Here is a 16,173-nt window from a genome sequence, read left to right as displayed (position 1 = left end):
GATGCACAGACCACTGCGCCACCCGTCCACCCGTATTGTGCACCGTTTCTCTTTTTTGTGGTGCCCTAATCCAAAACACATTTTCTTGAATGGACAATAATGTCTTCAAATACAAGATTATTATAAATGATATACTGTAGCTACCTCATAATAATACAAATGCACTATATTTAAAGATTATTATAAATGATATACTGTAGCTATACCTCATAATACAAACGCACTATATTTAAAGATGTTTTATCTATTTATTGGTATTTATTTATGTCATAACCCTGACTAAATACCCTAATGTTGACTATAGGTATCAACTAATGTATGTTAACTTATTATATCTTATGCTATAGGCTATTAGAATGGGAACCTGTTATTAGCTAAAATGGTAGTGCAAGGACATGTACTCACCCTTTGCTGCATGTTATTCTCTCTTTCTCCTTTCCCTTCTCTGTCTATCTTTGGCTATAATGTAAAAACAAGGCAAAACATTATCTTGAAAAAAACGAGTATAGGGTAAGTGGTTCTATTTAATATCATGACATAGAAAAACAACCCCATATTTATTCAACAAGCTATTTTTGGCATTAAATTACTCAAATGATAACTATTATATCAACATAGTCATGTTAGATGAGTATGCATTGTTTTTTCTATCTGTTGATACCTTGATATCCAAAACAAATGGTGTTGTTTAATAAAATGTGTCCCACTCCTACCTTGTAGCATGCCCATCTTAATTTGAATTACATGTGTGGATGGCAAACTAAAACAAAGCCTTAAAAGCATTTTGAATGAAGTCATACAGCTAGGATATGGTTTAAGTAGGATAATGTTAGACTTTAGGTAATCACATTTGAAGAGGCTTAAAGATAGGGCTGTTAAGAAGACATGAGGATTTTTATCTGAGGGATTTATCATATTTTTCGTTTTTATTGTAGACACTAAAAAAGCAGACGGTCCCTGACATCAAGAGATGCAAATCCGCCTTTTGTTCTCGCCGTGGAGCTGGCCCTGGTGCTGAAATGGGTCTAATTCCATTCGTGACACGTTATCCTGAGAGTCTACAATATGTCCTCTCCTATTGAAAAAAACAAACATTAAATCAATTAGTGAGCTCTTAAAAGCTGGGACCGTGGTTTTACATCGCAAGAACGCACACACACGCCCTGGGTGAAATCTCGACAGCATGTAAACAATGAGCCCACATGACACGCAGGAGGCTGCACACACCCCACTTGCGCACACGATGACACTTCAAAGGAGTCACGATTTGGTTCTGCGTGGCTTCCGCAATATTAAACGTGTTTATTTAGAAAAACACAGCAAACCCCTGACCCAGGATTGAATCGTTAAATCCTTTATTTACAACAGGGGAGTATCTCCTCGGCTTGTCTCTAATGTTACCACCGCCATCTGCCATCAGTCACTAAATCCTGTCTTCTGCCCTTCAACCCCAATATAAGCCTATCGTGCGGGCAGCCAAACCGAAAATGCATTAATGTTTATATAGGAAATCTGCACCACGAGAACATTTGAATGCGTTTTAGTGTCACTTTCACAATGGATGTAATTTTTTTAAGAATGTAACCAACAACGACATCTGGTGACAAGCTGCAAACACAAGCGAGGACAGTGGTCGTGAATATGTTGCACTAGGTAGAAGACATGGCAAAAGATTGTTTATTATGGGATTTTTATTAAGTGGCCTTTCGTGCTGTGGAATTGGTGAAAGTAATATACAGATAATGTATTAGCATGTTGTGTCATGGTTGAGGTGCAGCTTATCTTTATTAAGTGTTGGGCAGTTCAATCTCTAACACAGCATCCATTACTTTTTTGGTGTCCTAACTTGTGTTAAATAGAAAAAGTGTTTGTGCAGCAAGGTAGTTCTTCAACCTGTATTTTGAAACCAAAGAGTAAGGCACATTACAGGACTAAACCTTTTCAAAGGAAATCCTTCAAACACATAAGTGATCTCATTCCAAAAATTTCCCGCAAAATGTTTTTTTGCTTTTTCAACATTTTGAGAGAAATGGTTCTGAAAGGACATAAAACAGCTGCTAATTGTGAGAATAAACAGACAACACAAACTTGTTTTATTTTAAAGAAGGAACAATAGATCTTTATTTCATAACAATGTGCATTCAATGACAATTTCTACATATTGCAGGTGTATAAATCCCTTGATGTTGTGGAACTCATTGAGATGTTGTGTGTATGAGTGACACAATATATAGTTTAAGAAGTATCCAATAACTCTGAATGTACTTACCCACATGGGCCTCTCTGTTCATCCTCCCAGCTCTCCTGAGATTCCCCCTGAACACAAAGAAAAACAGAGACAATTTCAACATTTTATTTCCCCTCACCTTTGTATTGATTTGATTTGATTTCCTGCTAGTGTCTGATGTATTAAACTGGAGGCTCACTCACATCTCTCACATGCTGCAAAGCATTCATGATAGAACAGAAGAGCCAGGAGCTGTGCAGGACTCAAAGAGGAGAGCCACCACAACATCAAACCCCCTCCTCCTCTTCATCATCAGTTAACATGTGGATAAGGTTCCCATCACATCAGACACATCAAAGTGTGGCTCTGGATCCCTGAGGGGGACGACAGCATGGAGGGAGGGAAGGAAAAGGAAATAGGTTAGAAATCAAAGGAAATTAGATTTGTCTAAGGAAGTAAACATTATTTCCATCTCAGGATACATTATTAAACACACATCTGAATTATCATGGCATATTTCAGCACGTGGAGAACAATAAACGATTTCATCAATCTCAGTGAAAAAGTATAAAAACATCTAGATTTTTTTTTACAATGGCTGCCATTCGTCTCACGAAGCAGGCTGATAAAGTGAAAGTGATCCTGGAAAGGTCTACTGACATCTGGCGACGGTTCACCCACATTTACAGCACTACTTATTATCAGTAACGTTTTATTATATGACTACTTCGTCCCGACTCCTGCGTCGTAATAATAGTTTCTGTAAAATAAATCCGCACTACTTTATCACGCACAAAATCAAAAAATGTGTTCAAATCAGCTTTTAGTTCGTTTTTTATAATTTTCTCACCGTGTGCTGCACAATTGCACGAGTCTTTTGTAAAAAATCGATCCTAATTTCCCTGAACAAAGGCTATAATGATTGGAGAGCAGGTCCTAATAAAGGTCAATCGCACACAAAATAATTAATCACGTAGTTAGAGCAATTAACGGTGAAATGTGAAACTTCCGCGTCTCGTTTGAGTACGAGTAAACCATTTATTTAACACATCGAAATTCAGATAATTCGGTAATATAAAATGTAACAGATGTGACTATCGTGAATAAGCACAGTTAACAGAGCTTGGATAGTCTAAAAATTCTATTTTGATAAATTTCATACGAATTGATTTATTCTAAGAGCATCAATTAAGTGAGTGATTAATTATCCAACAACGAAGTAAGGTGTTCAAGTCCAAAATATCCAATTAACATTTGATTATTTTTGCAAATTAATTAACCAAGTAGGACTTTAATGCCTGTTAGGTAATTGCCTAATCCATCTTACTGATTATCACTTTGGCTTGCAAACTTCTCCCACTGAAGGGTTACCTTAGGGCAGAAACAGAAAGCCCTCTACTGTGCACTGAGGGAAACAAACACGTGTTCCAGAAGGGAAACAATGAAGCCTCGACTGGAGATGTGTCCATTACACCCCCAGGGCAGATAGAGGGAAGGATTTCAAACCAAATAGAAAGCTTTAAGGCTCAATAGAGGCAGTTACACCTCATGTTATCAGATTTGGTTGAGTTCCCACTAGAAAAGCAGATTAATATTTTCAAAGATAACAAACAATTGAAAATATCAAAACGCAACAGGTTTAAGAATAACAGACATAAGAAATAACAGAATCAATGTATAATCCCTGTAATCAGTGGAGAATAAATTAAGCTTAATAGAGTCCACTGAAAACAACAGTCTTAGGCAAATTTTCCTAATCATCTACTAATCTAAATGTTAGATTGTATTACTAAAAGCAAACTTTGTGGAGAAAATACTACGAATGCAACATGAGACTTCTCTTTCACCTGTAACTGACGACACTAAGTAACTTTGTCTTTTATGGTCGGTTCAGTTATCTGTGGCCCGACTAACCAAACAGAAAAGTTCACAGTAAAGTATCCTCGGTGTGGACAATGTTTAAAGTTTTTTTTTTAAATAATATTGAATTATTTAACTAGAGCAGACTTTTTTTTCAATCTATGGTAATGTTAACTTTTCTTTACAAAATGGCAGCATTTGAAGGAAATGCCTTATGATCGACGTGTTACCATTTGGATGCAAGTTAGGCAGATTTGTAGTCCTTGAATGATTACTTTTACCTCTCTGGAATAATATTGCATGGTAACAGCAACCTTTTTAAGACATAATAGAATTCCCCATGAGTCTCAAAATAGTAATGAGCAATTCTACGAAAAGCACTGACACACTCCGGTACTGCGTACAGACGATGACTAATAGGTAGGGGCAGTGGTACAACAGTCTAAGGATCAAAGGATAAAAACAACACACATTTTTCAAACTCAGATTTTTATTAGTCAGTACAAGTAAAACGAAACTGAAGACGATTTTCTTCATCCCCTCCAAAAATGCACTTCTGCGTCGGAGGCAGAAAGAAACTCACAGCTCTCTCCTCCTTTGAGTAGACATGTGCCGCTCTCCGAAACCTAAAGCTATCGCCGCAGGTATCTCACGCACAGGTGGAGAAAGCATCGCTTCACAAATATATAACATTCGGTGTAGAAACAATGCAAAAATGTTTTGCCTAAAATATGCGAACGAGAATCGCAGAAGGAACATAAATTCTATAACATATTTCAGACCCAAAGGGATTTAATTTAAATTGAGTTTTTACCAAAAGCTACTTGAAACTGCTGATTTGAAGAGAAGCAGTCAAAACTGCTCACTGAAAAAACGATATAACAGCAGAAACATTGCACCAACTACATTCTTTTGTTTCTCTTTTAGCAAAAATAACTATCGTCGAGTTCAACGTCCGGTATGAGTTAACCTACACTTGAGCGCATGCACACACGCATACCATGCACACACTCAAATGACGCTCTAATCCACATTTAATGCAATGCTTCATACTGGAGGAAAAAACACAAAAAGTGAATTATATATATATATATATCCACCTCTTATTTTCTTTCATCTTCTGTCTTCACTCTTCCGCTCAGCAGCCCCCTCAGAGCCTCCTGGTGTCTCTTGTTCTCCTGCTTTATTCTTCGCCCCTCTTCTGGTATCAGCTGAATTCATTCCTGGTGACCACCTCTGCTCTTTCATCCACCTAGATGTTCACAGGTGTGGAACTCTGACCCTGCCTTCATGACATCCAGTGATTTAAGAGCTCAGAGCTTCATGTCCACTCAGTACCGTGGGGGTTGAAAGGGTCTTTTCGGGGGGAACATTGGACCAGGATGTCCGCTTCCTCTTGGACCAGGACGTTTGCCCCTTAACCTTGGACCGGGGCCCTGGAACCGAGGAAATGCTGCATGTGGGGGTCCTCTGGGGTGTGGGTGGTGTGCTGGGTGAGGAGGCCGATGTGGAGGCCGTGGTCCAGGATGACGAATTTCAAGATGATGTGGTGGAGGTGGTCTCCTGGGAGCGAAGTGCGGAGGACGGGGGCTGTGGCCCTGGTAGTAAGGGTCCTCTGAGGCCGAGAAGGGGGGAGCGGGGGGCCCTCGAACTCTGGGGTAGTGCTGCGGAGGGTTACCTGGCCTGTGATAAGGATCTTCTGGGTGGGGGAAATTGTCTTCTTGAAAGAAATGGGCATCATAATGATCATGATGGCCAGGGTCATCTTGGTAACCCAGGTCGTCTGGGTGAGGGGGGAAATCCTCCGGGTGAGAAGGAAGGGGTCTGTCTAGGTGAGGATGGAAGTCTTCAGGGTGAGGATGGAAGTCTTCAGAGTGAGGATGACGCGGTCTGTCGAGTTCATAGGGCGAATCATCAGGATGGAACATGGATTTGTGTTGATGGTCGTGGACGATCATCCCGCTGATGACACTGTCGCCTCGGGGTCCGATTGCCTCCCCCGTTCCAACGCCGGGCCCCGGGTGCTGCTGCTCTGGTGGCATCATCATACTGCTGTTCCCAGAAGGAGGGGCGTCTAAAACTCGAGGAGGGGGAGGGAGCATTGGGACAGGAGGGAGGGTACCTCTGAAGTAACCAGGGGCCGTGGCGGCGCCCTGCTGGGGGGCCAACTGTTGAGGTTCCCGAAATGTCTCTGTTTGGTACGGATAAAGTCCAGAGGAGTTGTGTTCTCCAGGCCCCGTCACATTGTAGCCTCTGGGTTGCTGAGAGTTCCCCCCTTGGTAACTGTCCCCATACCAACCGCTTTCACTCCCCCCCTGAAAGCCTTTCATTGTCTGTGTGCTACCGGCACCACTTGGGGGTCTTGCTCCAGGCCCCGGCCCTCCTGTTTGTGCAGACATCTGCTGGTAGTGAGCACCGGGGGCGGCCATGCCATGCTCCGAAACGTTGTGTTGGCCGTAAGGGTACGGCTGGTATGCCTGCCCGTTCTGAGAGCCCCCCCCAGGCTGCAGGCGGGCCTGCTGTGGGGGATTGTTGTGCTGACTGCTGTTCTGGTATGCTACAGGAGCCATGGTAACCGTATCTCCAATCGATGACTGATTTGTCTTGGAGGTGAACGGGACCACCACAGGCTCGTCCATTATTTCATCTTGAGTTGGGGTGCTGCCGCCCTCATCCCGCACTGGGGTCCCGCCCTGGTTGTCTGTCCCAGTTACGGGGCTGAGGTTGTCCGCTGCTGCCACAGGCTTTGTGGGAAGACTAATGCCAAACGCATTGAAAGCCGGGTTCCCCTGCAGGAAGCTGTGGATTTTAGACTCTAAGCTATCCGAGGACAAGGCCGGTGATTTCTCTGTAGTCAGATCCATGTCCCGATGGAGAGCCTGGACCAGAGCAGATGCTGCATTTGAAGTCTTGGGCGGGGCTTGGGAACTCAGACTCAGCCTTTCAGTGGCGCTGTGTGAAGAAGGCACAGGTGCAACAGGCGGGAGAGACGGGCTCTGAGAGGGTGCTGCTGACGCGGATGTGGATGACGGAGGGATTTTTCCTGTACTGGACGAGACTGAGGAAACATGTGGGCTGCTCAGAAGAGAAGAGATACCTGAGTGAAGAGAGAAGAATACAGAAATGCCCTTTAAGCAAACATACCTCTTTGAATGTGTGATATCAAATAAAATATGTTTTTATTTTCAGACTAAACAAGGACTCCTTTTTCTCACCCCCGAGGCTGCCTCTACCCTGGACTTTGGAGAGAGCGCCCAGGATGTCTGCAGAACTCATGTCCACCTTAGAGAGGAGGTTCACCAGAGAGCTGGCTTCATGGGCGGCCACAGGGGCCGCTGGTGGACTCTTCAATGAGGAGGCAGCAGGGGAGGCTGCAGGAGGACTCTCCACTAATGGTCCTATAACACAGAGAGGGATACAAGGTGTTTTAACCGCAAAAGCCCTTAAATATAACAATAGGATTTTGGTAACATATTTTTAATAAAGAAAGAAAATATTTGATACATGACACCACACATACTATGTCTTAGAGATGCATTTATTACAATTTTGTTTCATTTCCTTCACTTTTCACTACGTATGGCAGCTGATGCTGACTTGTTGTTCCACAATGACTTATTATGTATGGACTTGCAGGAGTAACAAAGTGCAAGCTTTATTTCTTCTTCACTCACACTGAAGAACTCCCACACTGACGACATTGTGTGTATGTAGCAGTACCAGTATTATGTCACCCGACTGGTGACAATCGCTTTGGAAAGTGGCCAATCAATCATTGCATCTTTACTTTGTGTTACATTTGATCACCATTTTACCTTTCTTTTACAGTTTTCAAATAGTGTTTCAGTAGCCACCAGCACTCACCTGTGTTCTTCATGACTGCATTCAAACTGTTGAGGATGGAGCCAATTTTACCCAGGTCGACACTTTCCACTGCTGCACGAGGCACTACAGGAGCCGCGGCTACAGGAGGCGCTGTTACAGGAGGAGCTGCTGCTGCAGGAGGAGCTGCTGCTGGAGGAGTAACTGCTGGAGGAGTAACTGCTGGAGGAGTAACTGCTGGAGGAGTAACTGCTGGAAGAGTAACTGCTGGATTACGTGCAGGAGGACTAACTGCTGGATTACGTGCAGGAGGAGTAACTGCTGGATTACGTGCAGGAGGAGTAACTGCTGGATTACGTGCAGAAGTAACTGCAGGAGTAAGTGCAGGGGGCAGGACCTGTGTGACAGACTGCTCTGGTGCCACTGCTGCCTCCGCTTTTAAAGAGGACACGTTCGGTTGGATGGGGCTTTCAATCTGGTCCTCAACTGAAGAGAGAGATACAGCAGAGAGGTAGAGAGAGTTTTGATGCGATCAGATATGCACTACATATAATAAAAAAGGACAATTATCTCATGTTATTTTCTAAATAGGCAACACAATCAAGTTTGTCTTTGTTGTTTTTTTAAAGCGCAGTTCATTTATGGGAACGTAGTCCAGTTATTTGTGAAAAATAAAAATGTATTAGACAGGTTATGCATCTAACAAGTTTCCATAAAAACATTTGATTAAGACATAGAAACCAAGTTAAAGAAGGACAGTTCTTATCTCGCATAATTTAGAAGGACAAATAGTATTACACAGTCTATAGATATTACGCAAAATGTTGAAATAATGTAGGTCTTTATTAAAGAAATCTCAATCAGCTGACTATGTACTCAATACATTTCTCCATTATTTTGTTCAAAATGTCAGTAAATAGTTCATATCCAGTTCCAGCTCAGTATGAGTGGATCATTGAAAGCACAATCAAACAGTTAATATCACACAACAACCAGTATAACAATAACATCTCTGCAAAAGGCTTATATAATGTCCGGCAGTGGCTCAGTCAGTAGTGGCATGGACTGGGAGCTGTAGGGTCGCCGGTTCAAGTCCCCGACCAGACCTAAAATATGGAGTGTGGACTGCTACTTTGAGAGGTCCCAGTTCACCTCCTGCCCTGCCGTGGTGCCCTTGAGCAAGGCACTGGACATCCCCCTTCACTCCAATTGCTCCCCGGGCGCTGTGCAATAGCTGCCCACTGCTCCTAGTACTAGACTCCTGGTACTAGGATGGGTTAAAAGCAGAGAACCAATGTCCCTGTGTGCTCTGCATGTGTGACCATTAAAGAGAGTTTCATCACTCCTAATTCTAATTAAAAAAAAAAAAATCTATAAACTTTAAGTGCATGTATATACTGGTGAAAATAACATCCAACCTATCAGAGTTTAGTTTGGTATAAACATAGCACATACAGCCTGGACATTTACCTAGACATAAATAAAAGTGGTAAAAAAAAAAATGCAGATTTTCTGTAGTCTGAGACATCTGTAAAAATGTGTCTACCGTACTTTTCGGACTATAAAGCGCACCTGCATATAAGCCGCAGCAGCTAAATTGTCCGTCTGTCTTGCTCTCGTTCTGTCTCTCGGTTCCACTTTTACTTTGGCGCGCGACCTGTCTCACTCTTTTCCGGCCTCCAGCTTTTCCTGCTGACCGGTCATAGAGCCCATAGGGTTAAAGGTGGTTAATTTGACCTGTAAAATCCATAGATTTAGGAGGTTCCCTAGTGGCCGTTAGCTGTACAAAAAAAGAAATGGGGAAAAAAGTCGCGGCTTATAGTCCGAAAAGTACGGTAATTTTAATTAGATGGCTCCACGGCTGGGAAAAGTGTCGTAGCCAAATTGGCTGGAAGAAGACATTCTTGGATGGTCTCCGCTGACATATGAAAGCTGTGACAGGAGTTTTGTGGGATCTCTGCATGATTCAGTGACTTCACTCGTCTATTTCTTTAACACATTTCCTGCATATCGCTGCCAGAGGCATTCATAGATGTTACATTTAAAGTGAGCAGTCAGTCATTAAGTCCCTCATCAGCAGCCCACTCCTTACCTATAATGCCGCCGCTGTCCATTTCTTCATCAGAGAGCTCCATGTCCTCCACCTCACGGTTGTCACTCTGCCCGACGGTCTCCATTTGTTTTGGGGATCCTCCCGGGGAGGACAGCGGGCTCGGGGCCGGCGCGTCGGCTTCATCCTCCATCGCACAGCCATCAAGATCTGGATCGGGGCGGGCCATCTCCAGGTCGTGAAAAGGGGACTCTGAGCCCGTTGGAGAGGGAGCGTCTGCGGAAGGCGAGGGGATGGGAGACTCGTCCATGTCTGGCAGGTTGGCCTTCAGGGAGTCCAGTTTACGCTTCAGGTGGGACACCCGGTTGGCGAACGTCTGGTAGGCCTTGAGAGGAGAAGTAATAGAGTTTCAATGAATGAAAAGCCAAACAAAAATGGACTAACAAATAATGCTGAGATAATTTGAATTAAATCAATGTTTCTACACTGTAAACTTAGTTGTAGGTGGGAAGCAAGGGTCGTGATATCTGACACCAAACTCACTGTCACTCACATTAGCAACAATCTTGACCTCCTTGTACTGCATCTCGTAGAAGATATCTGCGTTGCTGAGGGACTGCATGAGAGGAGGCCCTACTTTGATTTGTTGGTCAAAGAACTTGACAAAGTCTTGCAGTTGCGCACTTCCTTCCTCAAAGTCCTTGGAGAATTTCTTTCCTCCTGCCTTATCTGTACAAATCAAGAATGTAAGGGTGATTTTTAAGGGAATGCAAACCAAGGGCGTGTGTTGTAGGAGGACAGAGTAAAAGATGAGTAGAGCTGGCACCTTTGAGTCTCTTGAGGGCATCAGAACTGCAGATGTCGACTCTCATCGCTGCCAGCTGTTTCTCTCTCAGGTCTAACTCCTCCAGAGACTTCTTGTACTTGGACAGATCGTCAAACAGAGCCTGGGGCTAAAGCAGAGAGAGCAGGCAGTGTCAGACCATCAGATACAAGCATTACTGTTAAATAACAATTTTCCAGTTTAGGTTGGTTTAAAACTTTAATGTCTTGCTCACCACAAACTCAGCAACAATCTTGGACTGTAGATCTGCTTTAGACTCGACTGGAGCTTTAAAAAAAAGAAAAGAAGAAAAATTAGATATTACATTAAATTCGGTATTTGGATAACAGAATATAATATAAATGTTAAAAATGCATGTTCTTGCATATTTGCATTCATTACAAAATGAAAAGCTGTACCCCCCCCGGTATACAGAGGTGCAACAGGAAAGGATATATTTGTATTCATAAAAAAAAATCCCTAAAAATAAATTGTAAAAATAAAAACAGAAAGGTGTGAAAAAAGTTATTTAGCATTATTTTAACATAATGTGACCAAAGTGGATGGAAATCATGTGTATACATATCAAATGTGAGTCAAGATCTAACTAGAATTTTAAATTAAATCAAATGCAAGATTGGTACTGTGGTCAGGTTTTTTTTTTTTTTTTTAAATAAAATGCTGAATTAGGCATTTACTTTTTTGCTCCACAGGGGTCTCGGGAGGGGACTCCTCTTTGACTAAGTTGCTCCTGAGCTCAGTGATGAGGGTCCCTGCATACACCCCCCTCTCCTCCCAGATGGAAAGGATCCTCTCCACAGCTTTTAACACCTTTGGGTCACCTTCAGTGCTGGAGAAAGAAGGACAGAATAACTATGAGGGAGCGCAGAGATTTATGTTGTGTTGTTTTAATGACATCTGTGTTTTATATGTGAGGCTTTGAACGAATGAAACAACAAACGAGGACAAAGCTGAAAAACAAAGTGAGAAACAAAAGCAGAAGACACGATGAGGTAGAAAAGAAGGAGTTGAAGCTAAGAACAACGTAAAAAATACTTATTCAATATTATTGCATCTAATAATCTGTACATTACATCAGGACTGTCTGGCATACAGAATAAAATAAAAAGATATAATAATTGATGAACCCCATCTCTAAAAACGACTTACTTGACCAGCAAGAAGGCTTCAGGGAGCATCTCAGCGAAAGCCGTACGGTAAACGATGGCATTTTTCCTTTTACAGTTCTGAATGACATCGTTAGCGACGTAAAAAAGGTTGAGCCTCTGTGAGGTGTCAGCTGTTGAGAGGAGAGAGACACATAATGTTAGTTAGTTAGTAGGAGCAAAAAATAACTTCTTTTAGAGAATTTCTAAATTTGTGGAGATTTTTGGGGGATTTCAGGATTGTGTTAGTTCTGTCTGTTTGCACATAGGATTCAATGTGATTTCACATTTTAAACCAGTGCAAGCATGATACCCAAGTTCTGTTAGGACACCAAATTGTTTTATTTAAACTTTACTGACTCACTAAACATTTTCTCAGAACACCTTTTCTTTCATTGCCTGAAAATTAAGAATCACACACAATTGTCAATCGCATAAACCATTTAATTAAAATTAAGAATCGTACAGAGTATTCTGTGTCAACTTAGATTACTTTGAAAAGGTATTCAAATGAATAATGACAAGCCAATTAAATGCTGAATAACTGCACTTTATACCATGTAATTTGTGCAACAGATACATTTATTATTACATAACAAGATCTATGCGAAAACTATCTCGTTTGAAATAAATACATTTTGATCAGGGCCCTTCTAAACATTAACTGTGCCCGGGGGGGGACATATCTTTGAAATCACAGCCCATGCGTTTACGCTAAAAGGCAATTTGCCACCAACAAAGTTTCCATTGACTTGCTTAAATGCATCATGAGAGGATACAGAGAAAAATACAATGTCCTCCTCAAAGCACAAACTCAGCAGATACAGCTTTTTAACTACAAAATATAATGTATAAAAGCTGTTGTAAACCATCAAATATATAAAGTTACTCATCTACCCACAGTATCACTTATTTTATTAAAAACATCATCAATAAGTATTGCAAGTAAAAATGACAGTTACACATGCTACACAAACATGTTGTAGATTAAATGTAAACCAAAAGCAAAGACTTATGTTAGACTATTCTCCGTTAAACAATATTTTAACTTTCTGACACACATTTCAAAACAAGCCAAAAAACAGCAAGCTGAGAGAAGGACAGACAAGCATAACAGAAGGCCAAATCTCGATAGACAGGTTTGTAGGAGTAAATCTACAGCCAAACAGCCAACTCAGGCATAGAAGTAGTCAAAACAGAAATAGCTTATCTGAACCCTTGTGGGTGTGAAAATGATAGAATGATTTGGAACATTGGAACAGTGAAACAAAAAAAAATGCCCTTTATAAATCACAGTAAATGAAAGTGTCCCATTTATATTTTTCAAACAACACCTGTTTTTATGATAGAAACCAGAGAAATCTCCCTTGTTTAAAAATAGGAAGCGGTACAGGTATACAGTTGTCTGACAGTGTATTTTGACTACTTCTGCAAGAGGCAAAATACATTAGTAAATACAAAAATACTACTGGATAGTACATGAGCTGACAGTCTCCTGATACATTTTTTTTTAAACAAATCTTCTATCCAATAGCACAGAGGAAGTCAAAAGGAAGCACAGATTACCGAACTATTTTAAAGAATGTGTGTGGTTATATTTTGTATATTGGTGCACCTTACATATACGGTATGTTCATTATCTATGTTTGTTTTACAATTGTTTACTGTAAAAACATCACAAAAAAGGCTATAACAATTTCCCAGAGACAAAGGCAACATACTTGACGTGATTTAAATAATTAAAAACTGTAACTTGGTCTTTTTCAGACTTGTTAACATCTCAGTTTTGACTTTTTTAATTATCTTCTGAAAATCTTTAAGAGAACTCAAACAATGAACAATGAATACACCCAGCCTTTTGAATCCAATTTGTGAAAGACTCACTCATGCAGAAAACTCAAGGTGTAAAGTCACATACTGTCTAATATATTAGCAAAGACTCATCAAATACATCTTTGACATATGCTCAATCAGATAAACAACTACTACTATGCCAGCAAGCATCAAATTAGGAAGCACACAAAGCTGGAGCGTCACAGAGACAAAGCAACTAACCCAAGCAGAAACACAGACGGACTACAGACGATTGCCTCAGGACTTCACTGCCATATTATCTACACTGTAGCTACTAGCTAACTGTGCACATGGAAATAAAGCCTGGATTCTTGAAAATCTTCAATCTTCGTCACTCGAGGTACAAAGATGGAGACCCTGTATATCGGTATTCTGCTATGATGTCAGGGTTTTCAATGCAGTATTTTCATATAGCATAAATCTTTTCTGGCTCCTGAAAAAGTATTTAAAGTACATTTTTTGAACAATTTTCATTACTTATTCTGTAAAAAATAGGATTTGGTAAGACATTTGTAAATGTAAATTTATTATTTGTATGACTATGAAATGTGCCTAAAGCAGAAATATTTTAAGCTATTTTTTTGCTTTACTTCCCTGATTTACCATTATTCTTAATCATCATTGATAAATAAAAACATTTGAGTGTTTCTAATGTTGCAAATAACCTTTAGTGCAGTGCCATGTGTCTATCATATATCCCCCCGCTGAAGTAACAGAAAGTGCATTTTTATACTTCAGTCTTTGCATTTGAGTGGATTAGTGAAACTGAGCGTATTTACAGGTTCACCATGCATTTGCTAAATCTATCAGTCCCTGTGCAACTGTAACGTAAATCAAACATCAAAAGAGGGTTTTCAAGTTATTTTAGTTGTGCCCAGCCCAACTAATATATCATAAGTTAAAAGAGAGCAAAAAGAAGAGGATTGCACGTTCATGTTATTGTATCCAACTGGCTAATTTATCACTGATGTAAAATCAACACTTAAATAAGACTTAAGTTACACCTGGAGTAAATTCACAAGCTACTCTGCAGCATACAAGCTAATTACAATTAGCTGCACCTTTGATAACACTTTAATGCATCAATCATCATAATAAAAACATATCATATTATTCTGAAATCGGTCAATCTGCAGAATGAGTACTTTCACCATTGATTCTTTAAGTATATTCTGATGCTTATACTTTTGAACATTTTGATTTCAGGACTTGACAGAGTACTCCTACACTCTGGTACATCTACTTCAACTCAAGTATAAGATCTGAGTACTTCTTCCACCGCTGATGAACGTTTCCATATCAATGTTGTCAACAATAATATGAACAACAACACAACATCACTGTGACGTCACAACATAGTAAAGGTACTCACATTTCTTCAAACACTTCATCCAGTGCCGCACAATCAGGCTGTGGTACTTCTTGTTGTCGATGCACCACGTTGACAGTCCCTGTATTGAGTCCATGGTGTTGGACACGCTCTGAAACCTTTTCCCCATCGTGGACTCGAAAGAGCCGCCAGAAGAGGCTCGTGCGCCCGCTGCCATGTCCGGAGGAGCTCGCGCTGCTCACTACCATTCCAAAAGGCAAACTGACGTTAGCCCGGGCTAGCACTTAGCTTAGCATGCTATCTTAACGTAGCACAAACATCCCTTTCAGTACACTCTTAGCTGCTTTTAAAATGTTACAAAACACTAAATGCTCGGTATGCTGTTTTCATAGATGTCTTAGTATATTACTTATCCCTGTGTGTCTCTGTATGAGCGCTAGTAGTTTATCAAACCTAATATTTAAAGGTAAAACTTAGCGCATTGAAACATCCTAGAGCACTGTTTACTCCTCGCTGGTGGAGGGATGAAGGACACTTCCGCAAACACGACATCATTATGGCGCCACCCAGTGCTACGGAAGGTAATAACTGATAGCGCCACCTGCTGCATCCATGGCTGTGTGATAGACAAGTTAGTAAGAATTCATTTGTGCGTAATTTATGTCATAAAATACGTATGTTTTCTGTGTGGGGTCTTAATTTAGAGAATATTTCGTGATTAATACGCGTTTTAGCTCAAGCAGATGTTTGCATTTAATCATTTTGGTTTACTGAAAATTGTGCATAAATGGGGAACTCATTTCCAATGCATTTTACTGTGTATAAGTGTTAATTTATCATATGTATAAATATTTATTTGCAAGATACTGTTTCAAAGTTTGCAGTGTGCTCTACCAAAAATAATAATAGACTTTAAGTGTTTAATTAGAAAAAATCAATGAACTGATAAATTAGAAAAATTAATTATTAAGTGTTCGATTCAATTTGCCTCTAAGTCATGCACTATAAGAAAAAGGAAATAAAAAAAAAAAAAACACCTGC

General features: G+C 40.6%; 1 protein-coding gene across 3 annotated transcripts; it reads right to left on the bottom strand.

Annotated features, from left to right (window-relative positions):
* Positions 1-352: 352 nt before the first annotated feature.
* rprd2a (regulation of nuclear pre-mRNA domain containing 2a) lies at positions 353-15,686 on the bottom strand. 3 transcript variants are annotated; one of them, XR_004553068.2, is made up of 13 exons: positions 15,175-15,686; positions 11,953-12,082; positions 11,481-11,632; positions 11,018-11,070; positions 10,786-10,912; positions 10,513-10,688; positions 10,002-10,344; positions 7,952-8,395; positions 7,303-7,485; positions 5,188-7,184; positions 2,431-2,601; positions 2,270-2,316; positions 353-1,075 (listed from the first exon to the last, which is right to left on the bottom strand). XR_004553068.2 is itself a non-coding variant. In XM_034094611.2 (10 exons), the coding sequence occupies exons 1-10, from the start codon at positions 15,347-15,349 to the stop codon at positions 5,419-5,421; spliced, it is 3,549 nt and encodes a 1,182-aa protein (XP_033950502.1). In that variant the 5' UTR covers positions 15,350-15,686; the 3' UTR covers positions 4,560-5,418. The 3 variants fall into 3 exon arrangements, 1 of the variants encoding a protein (XP_033950502.1); XR_004553067.2 differs by lacking the exon at positions 353-1,075 and having other exon boundaries at positions 2,177-2,316; XM_034094611.2 differs by lacking the exons at positions 353-1,075; positions 2,270-2,316; positions 2,431-2,601 and having other exon boundaries at positions 4,560-7,184.
* Positions 15,687-16,173: the final 487 nt, after the last annotated feature.

The sequence above is a fragment of the Pseudochaenichthys georgianus genome, chromosome 11 (genome assembly GCF_902827115.2).
Source record: "Pseudochaenichthys georgianus chromosome 11, fPseGeo1.2, whole genome shotgun sequence".
Taxonomy (NCBI): Eukaryota; Metazoa; Chordata; class Actinopteri; order Perciformes; family Channichthyidae; genus Pseudochaenichthys; species Pseudochaenichthys georgianus.
Note: the sequence above shows the minus strand (reverse complement) of the source record. Positions and strands in the feature narration are given on the sequence as shown.

Excerpts from the sequence above, each read along its gene's own strand:
- rprd2a (XM_034094611.2), bottom strand. The coding sequence starts at position 15,349 with ATGGCAGCGGGCGCACGAGCCTCTTCTGGCGGCTCTTTCGAGTCCACG. Across the intron at positions 11,071-11,480 it reads GACCCCTGTGGAGCAAAAAA|CTCCAGTCGAGTCTAAAGCA; the intron begins GTAAATGCCTAA and ends TTTTTTTTAAAG. Across the intron at positions 10,689-10,785 it reads TGCCCTCAAGAGACTCAAAG|ATAAGGCAGGAGGAAAGAAA; the intron begins GTGCCAGCTCTA and ends TGATTTGTACAG.